General features: G+C 46.0%; 1 protein-coding gene across 5 annotated transcripts in view; it reads left to right on the forward strand.

The window, feature by feature from the left end:
- Positions 1–16,119, forward strand: part of LOC117426900 (protein kinase C and casein kinase substrate in neurons protein 1-like) — a 35,154-nt gene extending 19,035 nt beyond the window's left edge. For 3 of the 5 annotated variants that reach the window (XM_059004280.1, XM_034908268.2, XM_059004281.1), the window contains 9 exons: positions 5,333–5,467; positions 7,768–7,924; positions 8,162–8,397; positions 8,629–8,784; positions 9,898–10,073; positions 10,701–10,821; positions 11,135–11,262; positions 12,476–12,672; positions 13,106–16,119. In XM_059004280.1, the coding sequence (XP_058860263.1) occupies positions 5,408–5,467; positions 7,768–7,924; positions 8,162–8,397; positions 8,629–8,784; positions 9,898–10,073; positions 10,701–10,821; positions 11,135–11,262; positions 12,476–12,672; positions 13,106–13,215 (1,341 nt within the window). In that variant the 5' untranslated portion in view covers positions 5,333–5,407 and the 3' untranslated portion in view covers positions 13,216–16,119. Of the gene's footprint in view, positions 1–1,211; positions 1,389–4,378; positions 4,402–5,332; positions 5,468–7,767; positions 7,925–8,161; positions 8,398–8,628; positions 8,785–9,897; positions 10,074–10,700; positions 10,822–11,134; positions 11,263–12,475; positions 12,673–13,105 lie in introns of those variants that run through there. The other 2 variants (XM_059004282.1, XM_059004283.1) reach the window with 2 other exon arrangements.
- Positions 16,120–16,413: the final 294 nt, after the last annotated feature.

Here is a 16,413-nt window from a genome sequence, read left to right on the forward strand (position 1 = left end):
CTTCTAAAAGTAGGTACATTTACACTGTAATTTCTCAGTTTGTTATGCTTCCACAATGTTGTGTTACACACATGCTCTTTACTGTGGTAAGCTTTATAAGGACTACAGACTTTGTTGAAATCCATTTTGAATATCTCTTGGAACGCCTGCTGCTGTGCCTGACGAGCATATCACACTTGTTCTGTGCAAGGAGAGTACACTGAGAATGTTTCCGTGCTGTCAGGGCTGCCTGCAGGCTCTCACACACAGAGCCTGTTCCCTCCCGCACATCCACACTGTGTTCATCTACTTGTGACAGCTTTGTGTTCGTGGAGCGATCTGCCGTCATTTGGAAACACAGATTTTAAAAAGCATTGGTCCCACCACCAAGTGCTGGAGTATAATCACATGCAGGGCAGGCTCCCTACCAGCTTGTCTTGTGAACAGCTGCAGGCCGGAGGGAGACGTTTGTTAAATAAATGAAACCAAATGAAAATGAAATGAACACAGATGAGCCTTCGGGAAAGGCTTGCGTAAATATCGAGAAAGAGATGAAGAAAAATCACAGTCAGCATGTTTCAGTTATTGAGGGGCACTCACACACACACAGACGCACGCACACACACACTGACACACACACACACTGACGCTCACACTCACAGACAAACACAAACCACACACACCAACATACAGAGCCACATACATACACACACGCACTGGGACACACACACAAAACCTGTATTATTTCCGTTACCCTTTCTCTACCTCTCCTATCCTGTTTTCCTCCCCCATTCTCTCCCTTTTCCTCTCTTTCTTCTTTCTCTCCCTCTTTCCCTGAATTCCATCCCTCCTTCAGCATTGGTAACGTCATCTAGAAAGCTCCCCTCTCCTTCACTCAGCACTCTTCCCCTCCCTCTCCCCTGTCACTGCCAGCTCCAGTGTGCCAGTGTGACTGGACTCCTCAGATTCGACTAGAGAAAGGGTTCATCTTTTTTCCCCACCTCCCTCCCCACTTTATCACATGACCTCCGAACAGCAGTGCTAATGCCACCCTCGGTATAATCCACCTCTCTCTCTCTCTCTCTCTCTCTCTCTCTCTCTCTCTCTCTCTCTCTCTCTCTCTCTCTCTCATTTTGTGCTGTGCCCACCACCCCCCTCCCTCCCTCTCTCTTTCTCTCTTCCCCTCTCTCTCTCTCTCGCGCTAAACCATTCAACTGGAACATTACTGGATTATCCCTGAGCCATTCAGAAACACAAACACACTCCGAGAAAAACCGAGAGAGAATCTGAAATAACAAGAAATAGAGGCAAAGCAAGCGACTCAACACACACACACACACACACGCACACACAATGAAGTAACCACGGAAATATTAGAGACCCCTCTGCAATCTTATGAATGGAACTGGGTAAGGAAATGAATTATGCATTGTTGTTGTTGTTATGGGAGCATACTGTATTTCTTCAAATATTAGCATGTTGTTTTTACTTAAAGTACATCTGTTTTATGGTACTGGTAATGCATTTGAAAAATATATATATAATATATTGTATTTCTGTTCTGCAGAATGGGTAAATAGATTAAGTCAATGTAATGTAAAATGATATCTATGGAATACAGTAAAATCAAAACCACTAGATTATTCAGCTCCGCTCTCATTGCCCTCCATCAATTCAATTGTTATCAGAATCTTATGAGTCTCCTTGAAATGTTTTTTGAAATGTTACCAAAATGTTTTTCACAGTGGTGTATTGCAGTGCAAATCATCTCTTAATGTAAGACTTCCATTAACAGTAATAAGTGTCCATTACCTGCAGTGAACGAAAAATGGGCTAAAGACAATTTGGACTGAAGAGCTATGAGAATCTAGGCCGATAGGATGACTGATGAAAGCGGCAAAATCTAGGAGCCGATTCGGTGCACAAAAACCATTCCGAAATCGTCATTATTCCCAACATTGCTGAAATATCCCTCCCTGTTTAGCAACGGAACGTGCTGCGATAAACACAGCAAACTAGTGACTCACTGAACGAATCCGGTCTAGACAGCTGCTAAAGGTTTAGCATGAGTAAGCTGAAGTGTGTCCACCCCTTGAGTATACAACTCAAGACGCTGAGCAGACTACTGTATTCATTCAATCTTTCACATAGGAATACCCATGGTGTGCCAAGGTCATCAAAACCAGCAAAACCAGCGGAGCATAGTTCCCAATCCGTTGTGTTGCTGATTTGGTCTCCTCGTGGTTCTACTAAGGTTCTGGGTAATATACAGCGGTGTTGTAAGGGGGCTCCAGTTTATACAAGTCTCCAGGGTGGTTTCAGGTGTATTGACCGATACAGAGTCAGCCTGCCTGTTCGCTATTGATGATATATATATATATAATGAGCTTTGAGACTGGGGATGACTAGCCAAAGAGAATGAGGTTTGTTAGTTAATGCAGGTGTCAGGTAATGAGATTTGCAGGCCCTTTGAGGTGTAGCGGTAGAACAGCTGATCATACATGTATGTACTTGAAATGTATATTTTGTCATTGGATACAACAGTAAGGTAGTAGGTTAGTCGAGGGAAGCAGACTCTCATGCCATGTTGCATAATGGCTATTTTGGCCCAGATCCCCTGTCCGTTTTCCAAGCATTGCTTTTGTAGTGAAGTCCTCGTCAGACCAAACAAACACAAAGCAGGGAATGTAATAATGTGATGATTGCAGAACAGGATTCCATGAGGCACGACCCTAAAGCATTAGTGCTGTAACACCTATTCCAGTATTCAAGCAAACGCTGCTTGAAATGCATACAAAATGACCATGTTTGTGTTCTGATACAAAGATACAGTCATGCAAACCAATGCATAAATGACATCTGAAATAAAGAGGAGGCTGTGTGGTCCAGTGGTTAAAGAAAAGAACTTGTAACCAGGAGGTCCCCGGTTCAAATCCCACCTCAGCCACTGACTCATTGTGTGACCCTGAGCAAGTCACTTGACCTCCTTGTGCTCCGTCTTTCGGGTGAGACGTAATTGTAAGTGACTCTGCAGCTGATGCATAGTTCACACACCCGAGTCTCTGTAGGTCGCCTTGGATAAAGGTGTCTGCTAAATAAACTAATAAAGAACACACATGCTACTGTGCTGTGTTCCTCTTCCCATTTGATTTGGGTGCAGTCCCCCTCCTAGAGATTACTTCACTGTAAGGTGACGTGTTAGACTTTTGTTGTCCATATTCGGATATTCGTTTGAATTTTATGAGAGCCAGTGGCTCAGGATCTACTGGCTCAGTAGCTGAGGCAGGAGTGAGAGTTCAGGCTTCTTCCCCGTGGCTAAAATATCACAAACCCAGGCCTCGGGCTGTGCCTCGGGTGTGTGTGAAAGAAAATAATACAAACCCAGAACAGGCCTCGGGCTGTGCCTCGGGTGTGTGTGAAAGTTCAGACCAGATGAGAGGTAGAGGAGAAATTACCGGAACGCAGCTAAAATAACGATTTTTCTTAAACCAGAATTATTATACAAATTGACATTGAATAGGCAATGCATTTAGCTCATTTCTACAAGCATTTCCACAAAGTGTCTTTCTCCAGCTTCGTTTGTGTTTGTGTCCACAGTCCTGTCGTTGTCGATGCCCTGTTGCTGTCGTCTTAAAGAAGTCATTCATAATAGAAGTTGTTTCTACTGCTTTTTTCATTGCATCATTACTGACTGAATCCGTTTTATCCAACCATGTCTTTTCTATGGTAGTAAAATGACGAGCTGAGAAGATAAAGGGATGCTGCAAGCCGGGGTGCTGGTCTGGGGTTGAGCATGCTGGGTTTGCTTCGCTGGGTCAGTTCCTGTGAGCTGAAATGTCAATGGTGATAATGCTGCTGGGCTCCCTGGTCCTGCCGCTGCCTGACATTCTGCTCTGTTTGTGTTATTTCTTTTCCTTCGGCTCTGTATTAATCATGCATGTGGAGTGTGCTGTTGTAATAATGAGCCGCTCTGGCTGGCAATGCAGATGCTGTGTAATGACAGTGTGTTTGTCGGGGTGAGCAGGAGGCAGGCTGCCTGGCAAAACACAATGAAGCCACTTTGACTCTGATTAAAAACTGCTCCTGAGGCACCTTCCGAGCAGTCTGTCTCTCTGTCATGCTTGCATTGGCAGTCAGGCTGCAGCTTATCGATACTGTACAGTATTGCTACAGTAATATTATACGTAAAAATACTAGCAAGAAATATCCACATGCCACCTCGTTGCTGGTCTGAATTTAAAAGCAGTCCTGTTTACTTTGACCAGTAGCAGAACTAAATCAAACTCATGGTTAGTATGATTGTGGCTCTTGTATTGGATTGCAGACTGTTGCCCCCGTTGAGAATGGGTTCATTGTGCTAATGGAAACAACCTCATAGCAGAACCAGGACTGCTGTGCAGTGTGTACCTGATCTCCATTCCTGTAAGTTCCCTCTTTGCTTCACTGTTCTTGCTGAGTATGTTTAGTAACCTGCGAAGGGCCCAGGCATTGCTGAGCAAGCTAACATTTCAATGCAAGGCTTCTGCACCGCAAACCTGATTTATCTGAGCAGAGAGAGAGAGAGGCGCTAGTGACCTTGCAGTGTGGACAGCTTCACCTCCAGCAAAGCATACCAGCGCTCAGATCATTATCAGAGAGTCTCCGTCACACTGATAAGATAAACAGAAAGATTCACTTTGCTCAGTGGGGCCAAATGGACAAACAGATTTAATTTGTTAGGAGGGGTTTGATGAAAAATTGCTATAATGCCCTGCATGTCTGATTCAATTGATATATACTAATGCAATCCCTGGGATGTATAAGAGCTGAACGAGCAGGAGCTTGGTTGGCAGGTGCTTCCGTGTTTAAGCTGTCAGATTTCTTCAGCAACCCCTGAAGGTATTGTGGATGTGGTTTTCATTGAAGTCAGTCAGGCATCTCATCACAAACAGTATTTTTTTTAATCTTTAGAATTACAATAGGAATCCGTCTATTTTTAGGCCTGTGCCATTCTGCAGAATCTACCCTCCAGCCCAAGGTTCCAATTAGAGAAACCTGTGAGGCAAGAGTTGAGAGATCAATAAAAGAACTCAAAGTGCCGGTTAAACCAACAAATAAATTCGAGGGATCCAGTAATTCGTTTTTTCTTTTCCCAGTACAGTTCCTGAGATTGCACATCTCATTTCCATTGGGATTGTGTTTCTAAGCCCCTCCCTATCCCAAGGTCACACTGTAAGGGATCAAGCCCATGGTTTGATCTCTTTTCCGCACACATCACTGTAGAGTACTCTGCTGTGCCTAGCAGTGTCTGTATTTTGTTGGAAATGTTTTCACGCTGAACTAACCCCCCTTCGCCCCTCTCTCTCCCTGTCAGTCTTTCAGTGCAGGACGATCCGAGCTCTGGTGCACACACTCCCAGCTTCCAGCCTCTGCTTCCACATCCAGGAAAATGTCCGGCTCCTACGATGAATGCGCAGGCTTTGATGAAGCCACGGACAGCTTCTGGGAGGTAACGCACCCTGCTTTCTATAGGATTGAGTAGGATTGACTAGATCATACGCCCCAATCTGTCTGACAATGGGCCCTCGTTACACAGTTTAATGTGTGCGGTATTTAAAGAATGTTTTGAAGATGCCTGCGTGGCTCATGGTGAAGGCACGGGCGTGTGGCGTGCAGGGTGAGTCATGCAGCCAGGGGAAATTCACTTCCTGGCTGTGCCAAGTTGCCCATCATTGCTGGGGATTCCACAGGGACTCTTGCATTGGCTCTGGAGCTCCCAATGATCGAGGAGGTGACTGTTTCTCCTCACTGCACTACAGTGACCCCTACTGGCCAAGGGCTGGTAGCTAACATCCACAGTGGAGCTCCTGGGTGTAAAGTGTAAATTAGTCTAGTGATGGGGGACCAGATACCCACTGACCTTCAATTCTCCTGAGTGGGGAGTTACTGTGATGAGGGAACCAAAGTAGAAATTCTAGGGGAGAGAAAAGGGAGGGTTAAATAATAATTTAAAAAGGGAATGCCTTTTGTCTACACTTGATTGTATTTGCTAAAAATAACTTGGGTTTATTAATATTAACTTGGAAAGCCCATCCGTCATTACTTGACTTACTTGATGTTGTTTACTATGTTATTGCGTCAGTTGCTTGTTGTCATTTTCAAATGAAACTGTGCAGCATTTATCTGCTGAGATGATCAGATAAGGAAATCTCTGGGACTGTCATGCAAGCCATCTAGATGTTTATTAAACAAGTCCAACGCTTTTCTTTCATCTTTCTCAGACCAGCATGCTCCTGCGCATCAAAACAGCATATCAAAGGACTCAGTCTCTTTCTTGCTGTGATTTGATTGGTCCGTCGATGTTTGTCGGGACGCACAGAGATCTGTGTTCAGATCAGAGCGTTGGTGTCTGATGGAGGGATCTTGGATTTCAGTGATCCGCTGGAGGGTTAAGTAACCCCTGATTTGCAAATTGTGATTTCTTGCTAGAGGATATTTGCTGGAGTTTAGGTCACCTAGTTTAAGACCCAGGATGGGTTTTAACATGATATTTGTCGTGCATATGTTGTTCATGAAGTTAGTTTACTCTGCTTTTTAATTGCATACTAAAATATACATACATATCTGAAGCCAGGTTGCGGGTGGCGCTCACACCCACTCAGCAGCCAGCACCAGTGTTCTGTTAGGAGTTCTGAGCACTTTGTATCCAGAGAGAACGGTTCCGTAGTCGTTGTTACAGTCTGGGACAGGCTGCCTGAGGGGAAATGAGTCTGTATGAGAAGGAGGATGAATACACTTCATGCAGGAGTGCTGGAGGCTGGGGGTTGCCATGCGGTCACACTGAATATGCATCACCACTGAATAAACTGTGTGTTCTGCATATGCCTGCTAGGGATAGAGTGGAGGTGTCCGTAGGTGTGCATGTTTTACATCTAGATTAGGATGCAGTTTGGGCTTTCGTTAGTGCAAGTTCCTGAGAGTATCTCAGGGTATCAGAAGATGTCTGTTGTTCTGTCTTTACCAGTATGTCACTCTTACATTTTTAATTGAGAACCGCTTATCCAATTGTGATAAAACTTGGTTAGAACATTCTTCAGCACACGTTGTTGAGGGTGTCAGAATCTCACAAGGTGTTGTGGTGTGATTCTGTTTTACTAAACCGACAGCTCTAATTCTGTATTTGCAGTTACTGTGTTTGCAGGCGTGCCTCCTTAACATTACCGTGCAGGCTACCTGCTCCCCAGCAGGGACCCCCTGTTTGTCCCTGGCTGGCACACATGGCTCCTGCTGCACTGTGCAGCTCCTGTCTCTCTTTATGTTGTCAGCTCCAATCCCTGGATCTGATGCTGTTGTTTGAGGCCTGTCAGGGCATTGTGGATTACAGGGATGACAGCACCCCCCCAGGCCCTGGCACTTCCATAACTCTGCATGCAGAGCCACCTGATCACTCCCCCTCCCGTAAGATTAGCACACACCCCTTGCAGGGCCGGGGGAGGGGCCTAGGAGACCTCCAAGACTTTCTTAATTAAGGTGGTCCGTTGCAGTTACAAGCAACAGCTATGAGATTATTCTCTGCTGTGTGATAAATCCTATTAGCTGTACTGTATGAGTCTCCAAATGTAATATTGTAAACTATTGATACACTTCCCTTTATTTAGTTCAGTAGCATTTTCACTGCACCCCTGATCATTGTGCAGCTGATCTTTTCATTTCTGCTATTTTATTTTTCACTTTAAAACCCCTGATGGTGCAACACTAGAGCACCCCTGTCCTTCAATACCTGCTGCGTGTCGCCCCCTTGTGTGGCAGGTGGGTAACTACAAGCGAGCCGTGAAGCGGATTGACGACGGCCACCGACTCTGTAACGATCTCATGAACTGCGTCCACGAGCGAGCCAAGATCGAGAAGGCGTACGCACAACAGCTCACCGACTGGTCCAAGCGATGGAAACAGCTCGTCGAGAAAGGTACCGCTAGGGGTGGCAGGAGGGGCTCTGTTTCCCTATCACACACACACTCACCTTCTCTGTCATACACACACGCTCTCACACTGCCTCTATCACACTATCCTCTCTCTTCCTCCCTCTCTCTCACACTCACTCTCTCCCTCTCTCACACTCTCTCCTCTCTCACTCACTCTCCCTCTCTCTCACACTCTCCCTAACCCTGCTCACACTCTCTGTCTCTCTCCCTCTCTCTTGCAGGTCCTCAGTACGGCTCTCTGGAGCGTGCCTGGATGGCTGTGATGACGGAAGCTGAAAAGGTGAGCGAGCTGCACCAGGAGGTGAAGAACGGGCTCCTCTCGGAAGACTTTGAGAAGATCAAGAACTGGCAGAAGGACTCCTACCACAAGCAGATGATGGGTGGCTTCAAGGAGACCAAAGAGGCAGAGGACGGCTTCAGGAAAGCCCAGAAACCCTGGGCCAAGAAACTCAAAGAGGTGACTTGGAAATGCATTCCCTAACACTGGTAAAGCTGGCTGCCCTGTTAGCAATCCTCAACAGAGCTAGAACAGCAGCCTATTACAATAACATGATTTGAATGTCCTAATAATATTGAAGGCTTTGTGAACAGTCCTGAAGCTGTGCGCTACAGTATTCTTCTACTACGGTTATAGTATAGTCTGGAGGTTGCATCTAGTCTGAGCTCTGGGCTTCTCTCTCCTGTGCAGATGGAGACTGCAAAGAAGGTGTACCACCTGGCCTGCAAGGAGGAGAAGCTGGCAGCCACGCGGGAGGCCAACAGCAAGGCAGAGGCCTCCGTCACCCCTGACCAGCAGAAGAAGCTGCAGGACAAGGTGGACAAGTGCAAGCAGGATGTGCAGAAGGTAACGGACGGGCTGAGAAAGCACAGCCAAAGGGGGGTGGCGCTGCAGCAGTGACTGATTCCGTTATGTGTCATCGGGGCTGATTTTCAACAGAGGAGAAAAAAACCTGCTGCAGTTACGAGACAAGAAATGAACACAGCAGGCACATCGTTAAAGGCGGTTTAAGTACAGCTGTGGCCAAAAGCTTTTGGCCAGAGATGTATGGAATTGAACATGATTGTGAGACAATATTAACGTCAGCAGGGTATTTTTTAATCGTTTTTGTATTATTATTATTACAGCAGTCTCTGGTGTACAGAGGCCTTATAAATGCATTTCGTTAGCTAATTTCAGGGTGACCTGTTCTGCAATGGCAGCACTGTTTCATTGCCCTTGGCCCAGTTGCTGTGAGAGAGAGCGCGTGACACCCAGTGCAGTACCTGTGCTTTAAGTCTCACTGAAGCCCTGTGCCAAATCACTCCCCTCAAACCTGATTCCATTAAACCATTAACCGGGAACCAGAGTCGCTTTTAAAAGCATCGTCAGGTTTGTGTAATGCATGGCCGATCCCTGCACAGCAGCACCGCTTGTAAAATGCTTTGTTGTAACGCTGCATTGAAAATGAGGCTGTGTTAGATATCATTGTGCCCCGCGGGGGGGATGAATATACATCGTGATGGGGGATATAGCAGAGTGGCACACTTTCATTTCAAGAATTCAACTTGGCATGGAGATGAATAAGGACACTGCCTGTGGCTATGGCTGTTTATTTATTGGTTTCCTGCGTCTTCCTGGCTGGATTCTCAAATTACTCCCAACAAAAAAAGCAAAACACGCACCCAATAATCTTACCAAACCAGAATGAAAAATCTAATTAAAGGAGCTTGGAGTTTGTTTCCAATTACAACACTGTTAAACAGCTATGAAACTGTTTCACTTGCCTGCCTCTGAATTCAGGCTTGGCTGTGTGTTTTCTTTCTGAAGAATGATGGTGCAGGTGCATGAGGATTAGGGGTACAGCCTGTTGGGCTCTGGTGGGCTCTGGTGGGCTCTGGTGGGCTCTGGTGGGCTCTGGTGGGCTCTGATGGGCTCTGGTGGGCTTGGCGTGACTCTGTCTCTCTGGGTTGGTTTCAGGCGAAGGAGAAGTATGAGAAGGCTCTGGACGAGCTGAACAAGAGCACCCCTCAGTACATGGAGAGCATGGAGCAGGTGTTTGACCCGTGCCAGCAGTTTGAGGAGAAGCGACTCAGCTTCCTCAAGGAGGTCCTGCTGGACATCAAGAGACACCTGAACCTCACTGAGAACCAGAGGTGAGCAGCGCCAGGAACTGAGTCTCCCTCTGTCCGTCCATCCATCTGTCCTACCATCCATATAATCGTGCCATTCTTCCATCCCTCCATTCTTCCATCCCTCCCTCCCTCCCTCCATCCATCCCACCAGCCATCCATCCATCCATCCCTCCCTTTATCCCACCTGCCATCCATCCATTGCTCCTGCCATCCATCCATCCCTCCTGCCAGCCATCCCTCCTTCCATCCATCCATCCCTCCCTCCCTCCTTCCATCCATCCATCCCTCCCTCCATCCATCCCTCCATCCCTCCCTCCTTCCATCCATCCAAACATCCATCCCTCCCTCCATCCCACCTGCCATCCATCCATCCCTCCTGACATCCATCCCTCCATCCATCCCTCCAGTCCATCCTCCCCCTCCCTCCTTCTGTTTCCCAGCCAGTAACATGAACCCCAGCCCTGCAGTGCTGACAGATTGATGTTGAAGAGCAGTCATAAACACATACAGCCTGCACTTTGCAGGGATTCAGCCCATAGCTATTACATTATATTACTGTACGCTCTGTATTCAAGGAGGCTGCGGCATTGTGGTAGATCTGGACCCAGCACTGGGTGTGTACTGACCCGTCTCCCTGCCTCTCTGCAGCTATGAAGGGGTGTACCGGGAGCTGGAGCAGATGATCCGCATCGCTGATGCGAAGGAAGATCTCAAGTGGTTTAATAACTATCACGGCCCTGCTATGCCCATGAACTGGCCGCAGTTCGAGGTACAGTAATCGATTTATTTTAAAGATCCCAAGACAAAAAGGATCCGCGCCATCACTACAGGTTAAGTTTTGTTCCTCTGTCTTCTAGTAGGCAACTGACTCGATTGTAAAGAGACGCTGGGTGTGTGCGTGCGTGTGTGGGTTTGTGGGTGTGTGTGTGGGTGTGTGGGTGTGTGTGCGTGCGTGTGGGTGGGTGGGTGGTTGCGTGCATGCGTGCGTGTGTGCGTGCATGTGTGTTCAGTGCGTTTCTACACAGCAGTGTGTGTTACACATGGTAGATGCTTCCAATGTGACTGTTCTGTTTCCTGTGCAGGAGTACAACCCTGACCTGACCCACACCATCACTAAACGAGAGAAGGTGAAGAAGCCCAACGAAGGAGTCACTCTGACCAGCGTCACCTCTGGGGTGGAGCAGGTGGTGCAGGCTGGGGACCGGGGCAGGTAGGCAGCTCTGTGGACGTGGACCGCAGACTGAACCACTTGTGTGGGTAGATTCAACAATGAATTCAACGACAGCGGGCAGTTAGCTAGTTAATGACAGCTGTTGATTTAAATACAATATGTATTACAGCAGGAAAAAATAGCGCTGTCACATTCAAAATTGAGATTTTTCTCTAGTTATTATACAACAGATGTTCCTAAATATTTAAATGCTTACCTGAAAAACAATACATGCTGCATTGTAGAATATTTTGTCTTTGATGTCCACCTTTTAAAGACATTCTGTTTTCACCATCAGGGAATTATCAAACAAAATAAAACTATAAATAAATGTAACAATAACAACAGACTCGTGAAATGGCCCCTTGTACTGGACAGAGCGATCGTTAGCAGATGTAGTTCCCATCTTCAATGCAGCTGGTGTCTTTTTCGTTGAGGACATTTTAAAGAAATCGTGCAGCTCTATGCAGTGTGTGTTCAGTCATTTACTGGAAGCAAACTAAACCGGCTGCAGGGTTCCTAAATGCAGACTAACAGGTAGTGCGTCAATAAGGTGAATTTGCTGTATTTATTTTTAAGTGATAAAAAATATGTATATTTACACTATTCTTTCAGATATGGGAATTTTCACTGGGAACTACATATTAAATGGCAGTGGGTAAATTTCCCGGAAATCGTGAAAATCCATGATTACTGTTTTAATAAATACAGCCTTAGCTATTGAATATTGAATATTTGTAGCAAAAGAAACACCACAATATTGAACGAACTTAAGAGTGGTATCCTCATAGTCTCTCCCTCTGCCTCTTTCCCTCTCCCTTCTCTCTCGCTCCCTCTCTTACTCTCCCTCTGTCTCTCTCCCTCTCTCTCGCTCTCTCCCTCTCCCTCTTTCTCACTCCCTTCTCTCTCGCTCTCTCTCTCTCTTCCTCTCCCTCTCCCTCCCTCTCCCTCCCTCTCCCTCCCTCTCCCTCTCTCTCCCTCTCCCTCCCTCTCCCCCTCTCTCTCTCCCTCTCCCTCTCTCTCTCTTACTCTCCCTCCCTCTTTCTCTCTCCCTTCTCTCTCGCTCCCTCTCCCTCCCCCTCTCCCTCTCCCCCTCTCCCTCTCTCTCTCGCTCTCTCTCCCTCTCCCTCTCCCTCTTTCTCTCTCCCTTCTCTCTCCCCTCTCCCCCTCTCCCCCTCTCCCTCTCTCCCTCTATCTCTCTCCCCCTCTCCAGTGTGAGCAGCTACGACAGGAGCCAGGTGTTTTCAGCGGAGTGGTCTGACGAGGACACCCCCAACACAGGCAGCGAGACCAACGGAGGAGCCAACCCCTTCGAGGAGGAGACAGCGGCCCCTGCTGGCAAGGGTGTGCGCGTGCGGGCACTGTACGACTACGATGGGCAGGAGCAGGACGAGCTCAGCTTCAAAGCCGGTGAGGGCTCCCAGTGGGCGTTAATAACCAATGCAGTGGGCTCCCCCTAGTGGCTCCCCTGGTAAACGCACAGCCGCGTGGCGTACGCAAAACCGGAAAGAACTGTTTCTCCTCATCACGCTACAGCGCACCCTACTGGCTAGGTGCCTAGTGAGCTCAGGCAGAGACCTGCAGGGCTGGCCTTTGTCCTCCAGAGGGCAGTAACTCACTGACATCCGCTCTTGAGTTCCTGGGTGTAGAAGAGGAAGCTGGCTTGGTCGTGGGATCGGAGGACGCCCACTGAACCTTCAGTTCTCCTGAGCAGCTGTGTGGGGAAAGAATATTCATTGGGGAGAAAATTGGAGAGCATTACCCGATTCATGCTGTGCTGTTTCTGTCCTTGGCGCGGATCCCTGTGTCACTGTTCTTACACGGATATTGCTCTCGTTTCCAGGAGACGAGCTGCTGAAGCTGGGGGAGGAGGACGAGCAGGGCTGGTGTAAGGGTCGCCTTGGCAACGGCCAGGACGGCTTGTTCCCGGCCAATTACGTGGAATCCATCTAGTCACCTGACTTGCGCACCCCAATCAGAGGGCAGCTCAGACTGTGCCAGCCAATCGTTCTGCACCAGAGACTAAAGATTAACCCTTCCCTTGCCAGACTCTTATCAAGCAGTCTAAAAGAAACTTAGTAAAAAAAAAAAGAAGACAATATCTATATTTATCAATTTTGTGAGAAATGAAAAAAGCAGTATATTTAATATATACACAAACATCAATAGACTATATTATATATATAAAACACCAACCAAAAGCAAGCGCAGGGAATCATTTTGCATTTTTGTGTCGCTGTGTTTAATATGAATTTCGTGCAGCTGATATGGCATTGTGTAGCGGTATGTTCTCTGAGTATTACATAGTCGATGAGACTTGTGTAGCTGTGTGGGCTACACAACGTCCACCTTGTGTATATTTGATGACATTTTGTGCAGCAGTCTTAATGCTATGCAGTCTTACATATTTTTTTTTGCATAGGAAAATGACTCTTGTGTAGCAACATAGCAACAACGTCCTATGCAATGTAGGTTACATTCCTGTAAGCGGTATGTGCTATACAAAGTGTGGTTTTCTGTATCTACTTCCAGTTGTGTAGCAGCATGTGCTATATAATTTGCTTTCTGTGCATTTCAATGACGTTTGTCGAGCAGTGCTTATGCTACACAATGTGTGTTTTGCATAGCCGATAACGATTTGAGTAGCAGTTATATATATATTTTTTACAAGAAGCAGCACATCCTGCATGGAAAAGAATTCCTACTGAAATACATTCCGTGAAACACATTAATGGACCCGGTTCTTCTTTCAAACTTAATTTTTTTTTATTTATTTATTTTATATTATATTTTATATTTTACATTACTGCTCATGTATGACCTGTTTTGTCAAAATCCTGATTCCTAATCATATTAATTTTCAGACGGAATGGCTATTTCAGCAGCAGTTTGTTCTGGTAAGAGCCACTAACTGGGCACAAATCCTTGAAAAACACAGAATTCTTCGGTGCATTCACTTTAAATTCAGCTCGAGTTGTTCCTCTCTAGTTAGCTTGACAGATTTGCTTTCTTTTCAGAAACAGGATGGAAATTGCACACACGCTAGAAAGCCTACTGTCAGCAGTGCAATTCACAGACTATCCTTTCCAGAAACGCTGTTCAGTAGACGTTATGTTGAATGAAACACTCTTGAGGATCTATAGGAAAGCTGTAACGCAGAATTCGCTCTCGTTTGCGGGGAGCCCAGTGTTGTCTTCCAAAAAGCAGAATGGAATAAATCAACACACACTTCAATATTAATAAAGGTGGGGTGCCAAACACATCAAAAGCGACACAAAGAAAGTCATGTGATCTGACCAGGCAAAGGCTAGAAGGTGACCAGCTGTAAGCAGGCTGACATTGAATCCTCGTGCTTCAGATCTGAACCAGACTTCTCTGTGCTGCACCATGAGACTGGAACCCCCTGTGACTTCGAAAGAAAAACTGCTAGAATTTTCCATTGTTTATCAGCTGGGAGACCCTTACTTCAAAATCTATTTCCATTTCTGTCCCACTGTTCTCTCTCCTCACCCTCGCTCAGTGGCACACCCTGGTGGAATAAGCCTGTAACTCCTCCCCTACTTTTTAAAGGTTTGCGCTCCTGCCCCCTTTTCCAATACGTTTTTCTTCACTTTGAAGGTACAACACCGTTGAGCAGCCATTGAGCAACCTTCTCCATATTGGTCCGCGACTATTAGAGTCCCCCTTGCTCCCTTTGCCGGACCCTTACAGTTCCTGTTAAAATAGCCTGTGCAGAGAGCACAGGGGACCGCTATTGAAGAGAGGGCTGTATCACTTAATACAACGCTACCAGAAGAAAAAAAGGGCATCTATTAAAAGTAACTGGGTAGAAGTATAGTGATTTTTACACTTTTTAACACCTGTAAGAAATGCTCTACCCTTCCCCACTGGTTACTTCCCAAGCAGCTACAGAGGATAACTTGGTTTCAGACAATTAAAAAAAAAACACCATAATATTAACCTGGAGTCTGTGTAATTAGCCCAAATTATCTTGGTCCCAGAAGCTTTAAAGACCTAAAAACTACAAAAGTTAAAACGCAGTGTCATTTTACATTCTTCTTTAAAAACCGTCCCATGAAAAACGGACTACGCATTTCTCTGGTGTCGGAGAATTCGAGAGGAGCATAGTCAAGAGTCCTGTGTTGAAGCTCGGTTTTCAACACTGACTTATTAGCTTTGTGCCCTTTAAGGACCAGAGCCAGGAAACAATGCAGGTTGTAAAACTAGGTGCACCTGTTTCTTAATACTTATTTACTTCTTTACCTCATTCATGGGACTTTCACTGTTCCCTATATCCAGCCTAGCCAACCGACACACTTAGATCTGTTATCCTAACCAGCCTGAATCTGGGATACAGACGAGATGCAATCAATCTCCAGTCATATACAGTCGTATGTTAATATAACAGGTACATTTTGAAGTCCAGCAAACCAATAAGCAAACAAAACAGCAGTGTCTTAATTATAAATATATGCATACATACATGTGGTAAAGTGGAACACGTTGGCTAACTATTGTATTTAAAGTATTTTATTTTAACTGCAATCGAATTGTAAACCTCTAGGGGGCGCAGTGGTGTCACCCCCCCCCCCCCCCCCCCCTTCTCTGATTTGTATATGATTATGTAATTTAAAGAGTATATTATATTGTGTCTGTACTACTATGTGGATAAAAAAAGATGAAAAAGTAAAAGGAAGATCTGTATGTAAATGCATATTTTTTGTCCTTGTTGGGGAAAACATCTTGTGAAACTCTGTTTTAGCGGTTTAGAGGTGCGTACGTGTCTAGGGTTAGTGTTGTAGTCTGAACTGTAACTTGTGCCTGTTCATCTGAGTCATTAAAAGATCAATGTTCAAACCGGACTCCAGTAAATGGTTGTTGTGAAGTTGTCAAAGCTATGTCAGGGTGAAAGTCTCCAGCACATAAAGAATTATTGGTAAATGCGCTGCTGTCTTATCTTGAACTCTCTTAAGTACAGTACAGGCAGCACGCTTTGGTTTTTATTAGGACAGGTTTTCATTTTTGTGCTGAAGTTGCAGTTGTTTTTCATGGCCAGTAGAGGGCGGTAGTGCCTTATTCAGAACTGCAACTGGAAACAGAAGCCGGAAGGTTTGCACGCTGGAGACGAACCCAACAAAACGTGCGTGTTTA

The sequence above is a fragment of the Acipenser ruthenus genome, chromosome 29 (assembly GCF_902713425.1).
Source record: "Acipenser ruthenus chromosome 29, fAciRut3.2 maternal haplotype, whole genome shotgun sequence".
Taxonomy (NCBI): Eukaryota; Metazoa; Chordata; class Actinopteri; order Acipenseriformes; family Acipenseridae; genus Acipenser; species Acipenser ruthenus.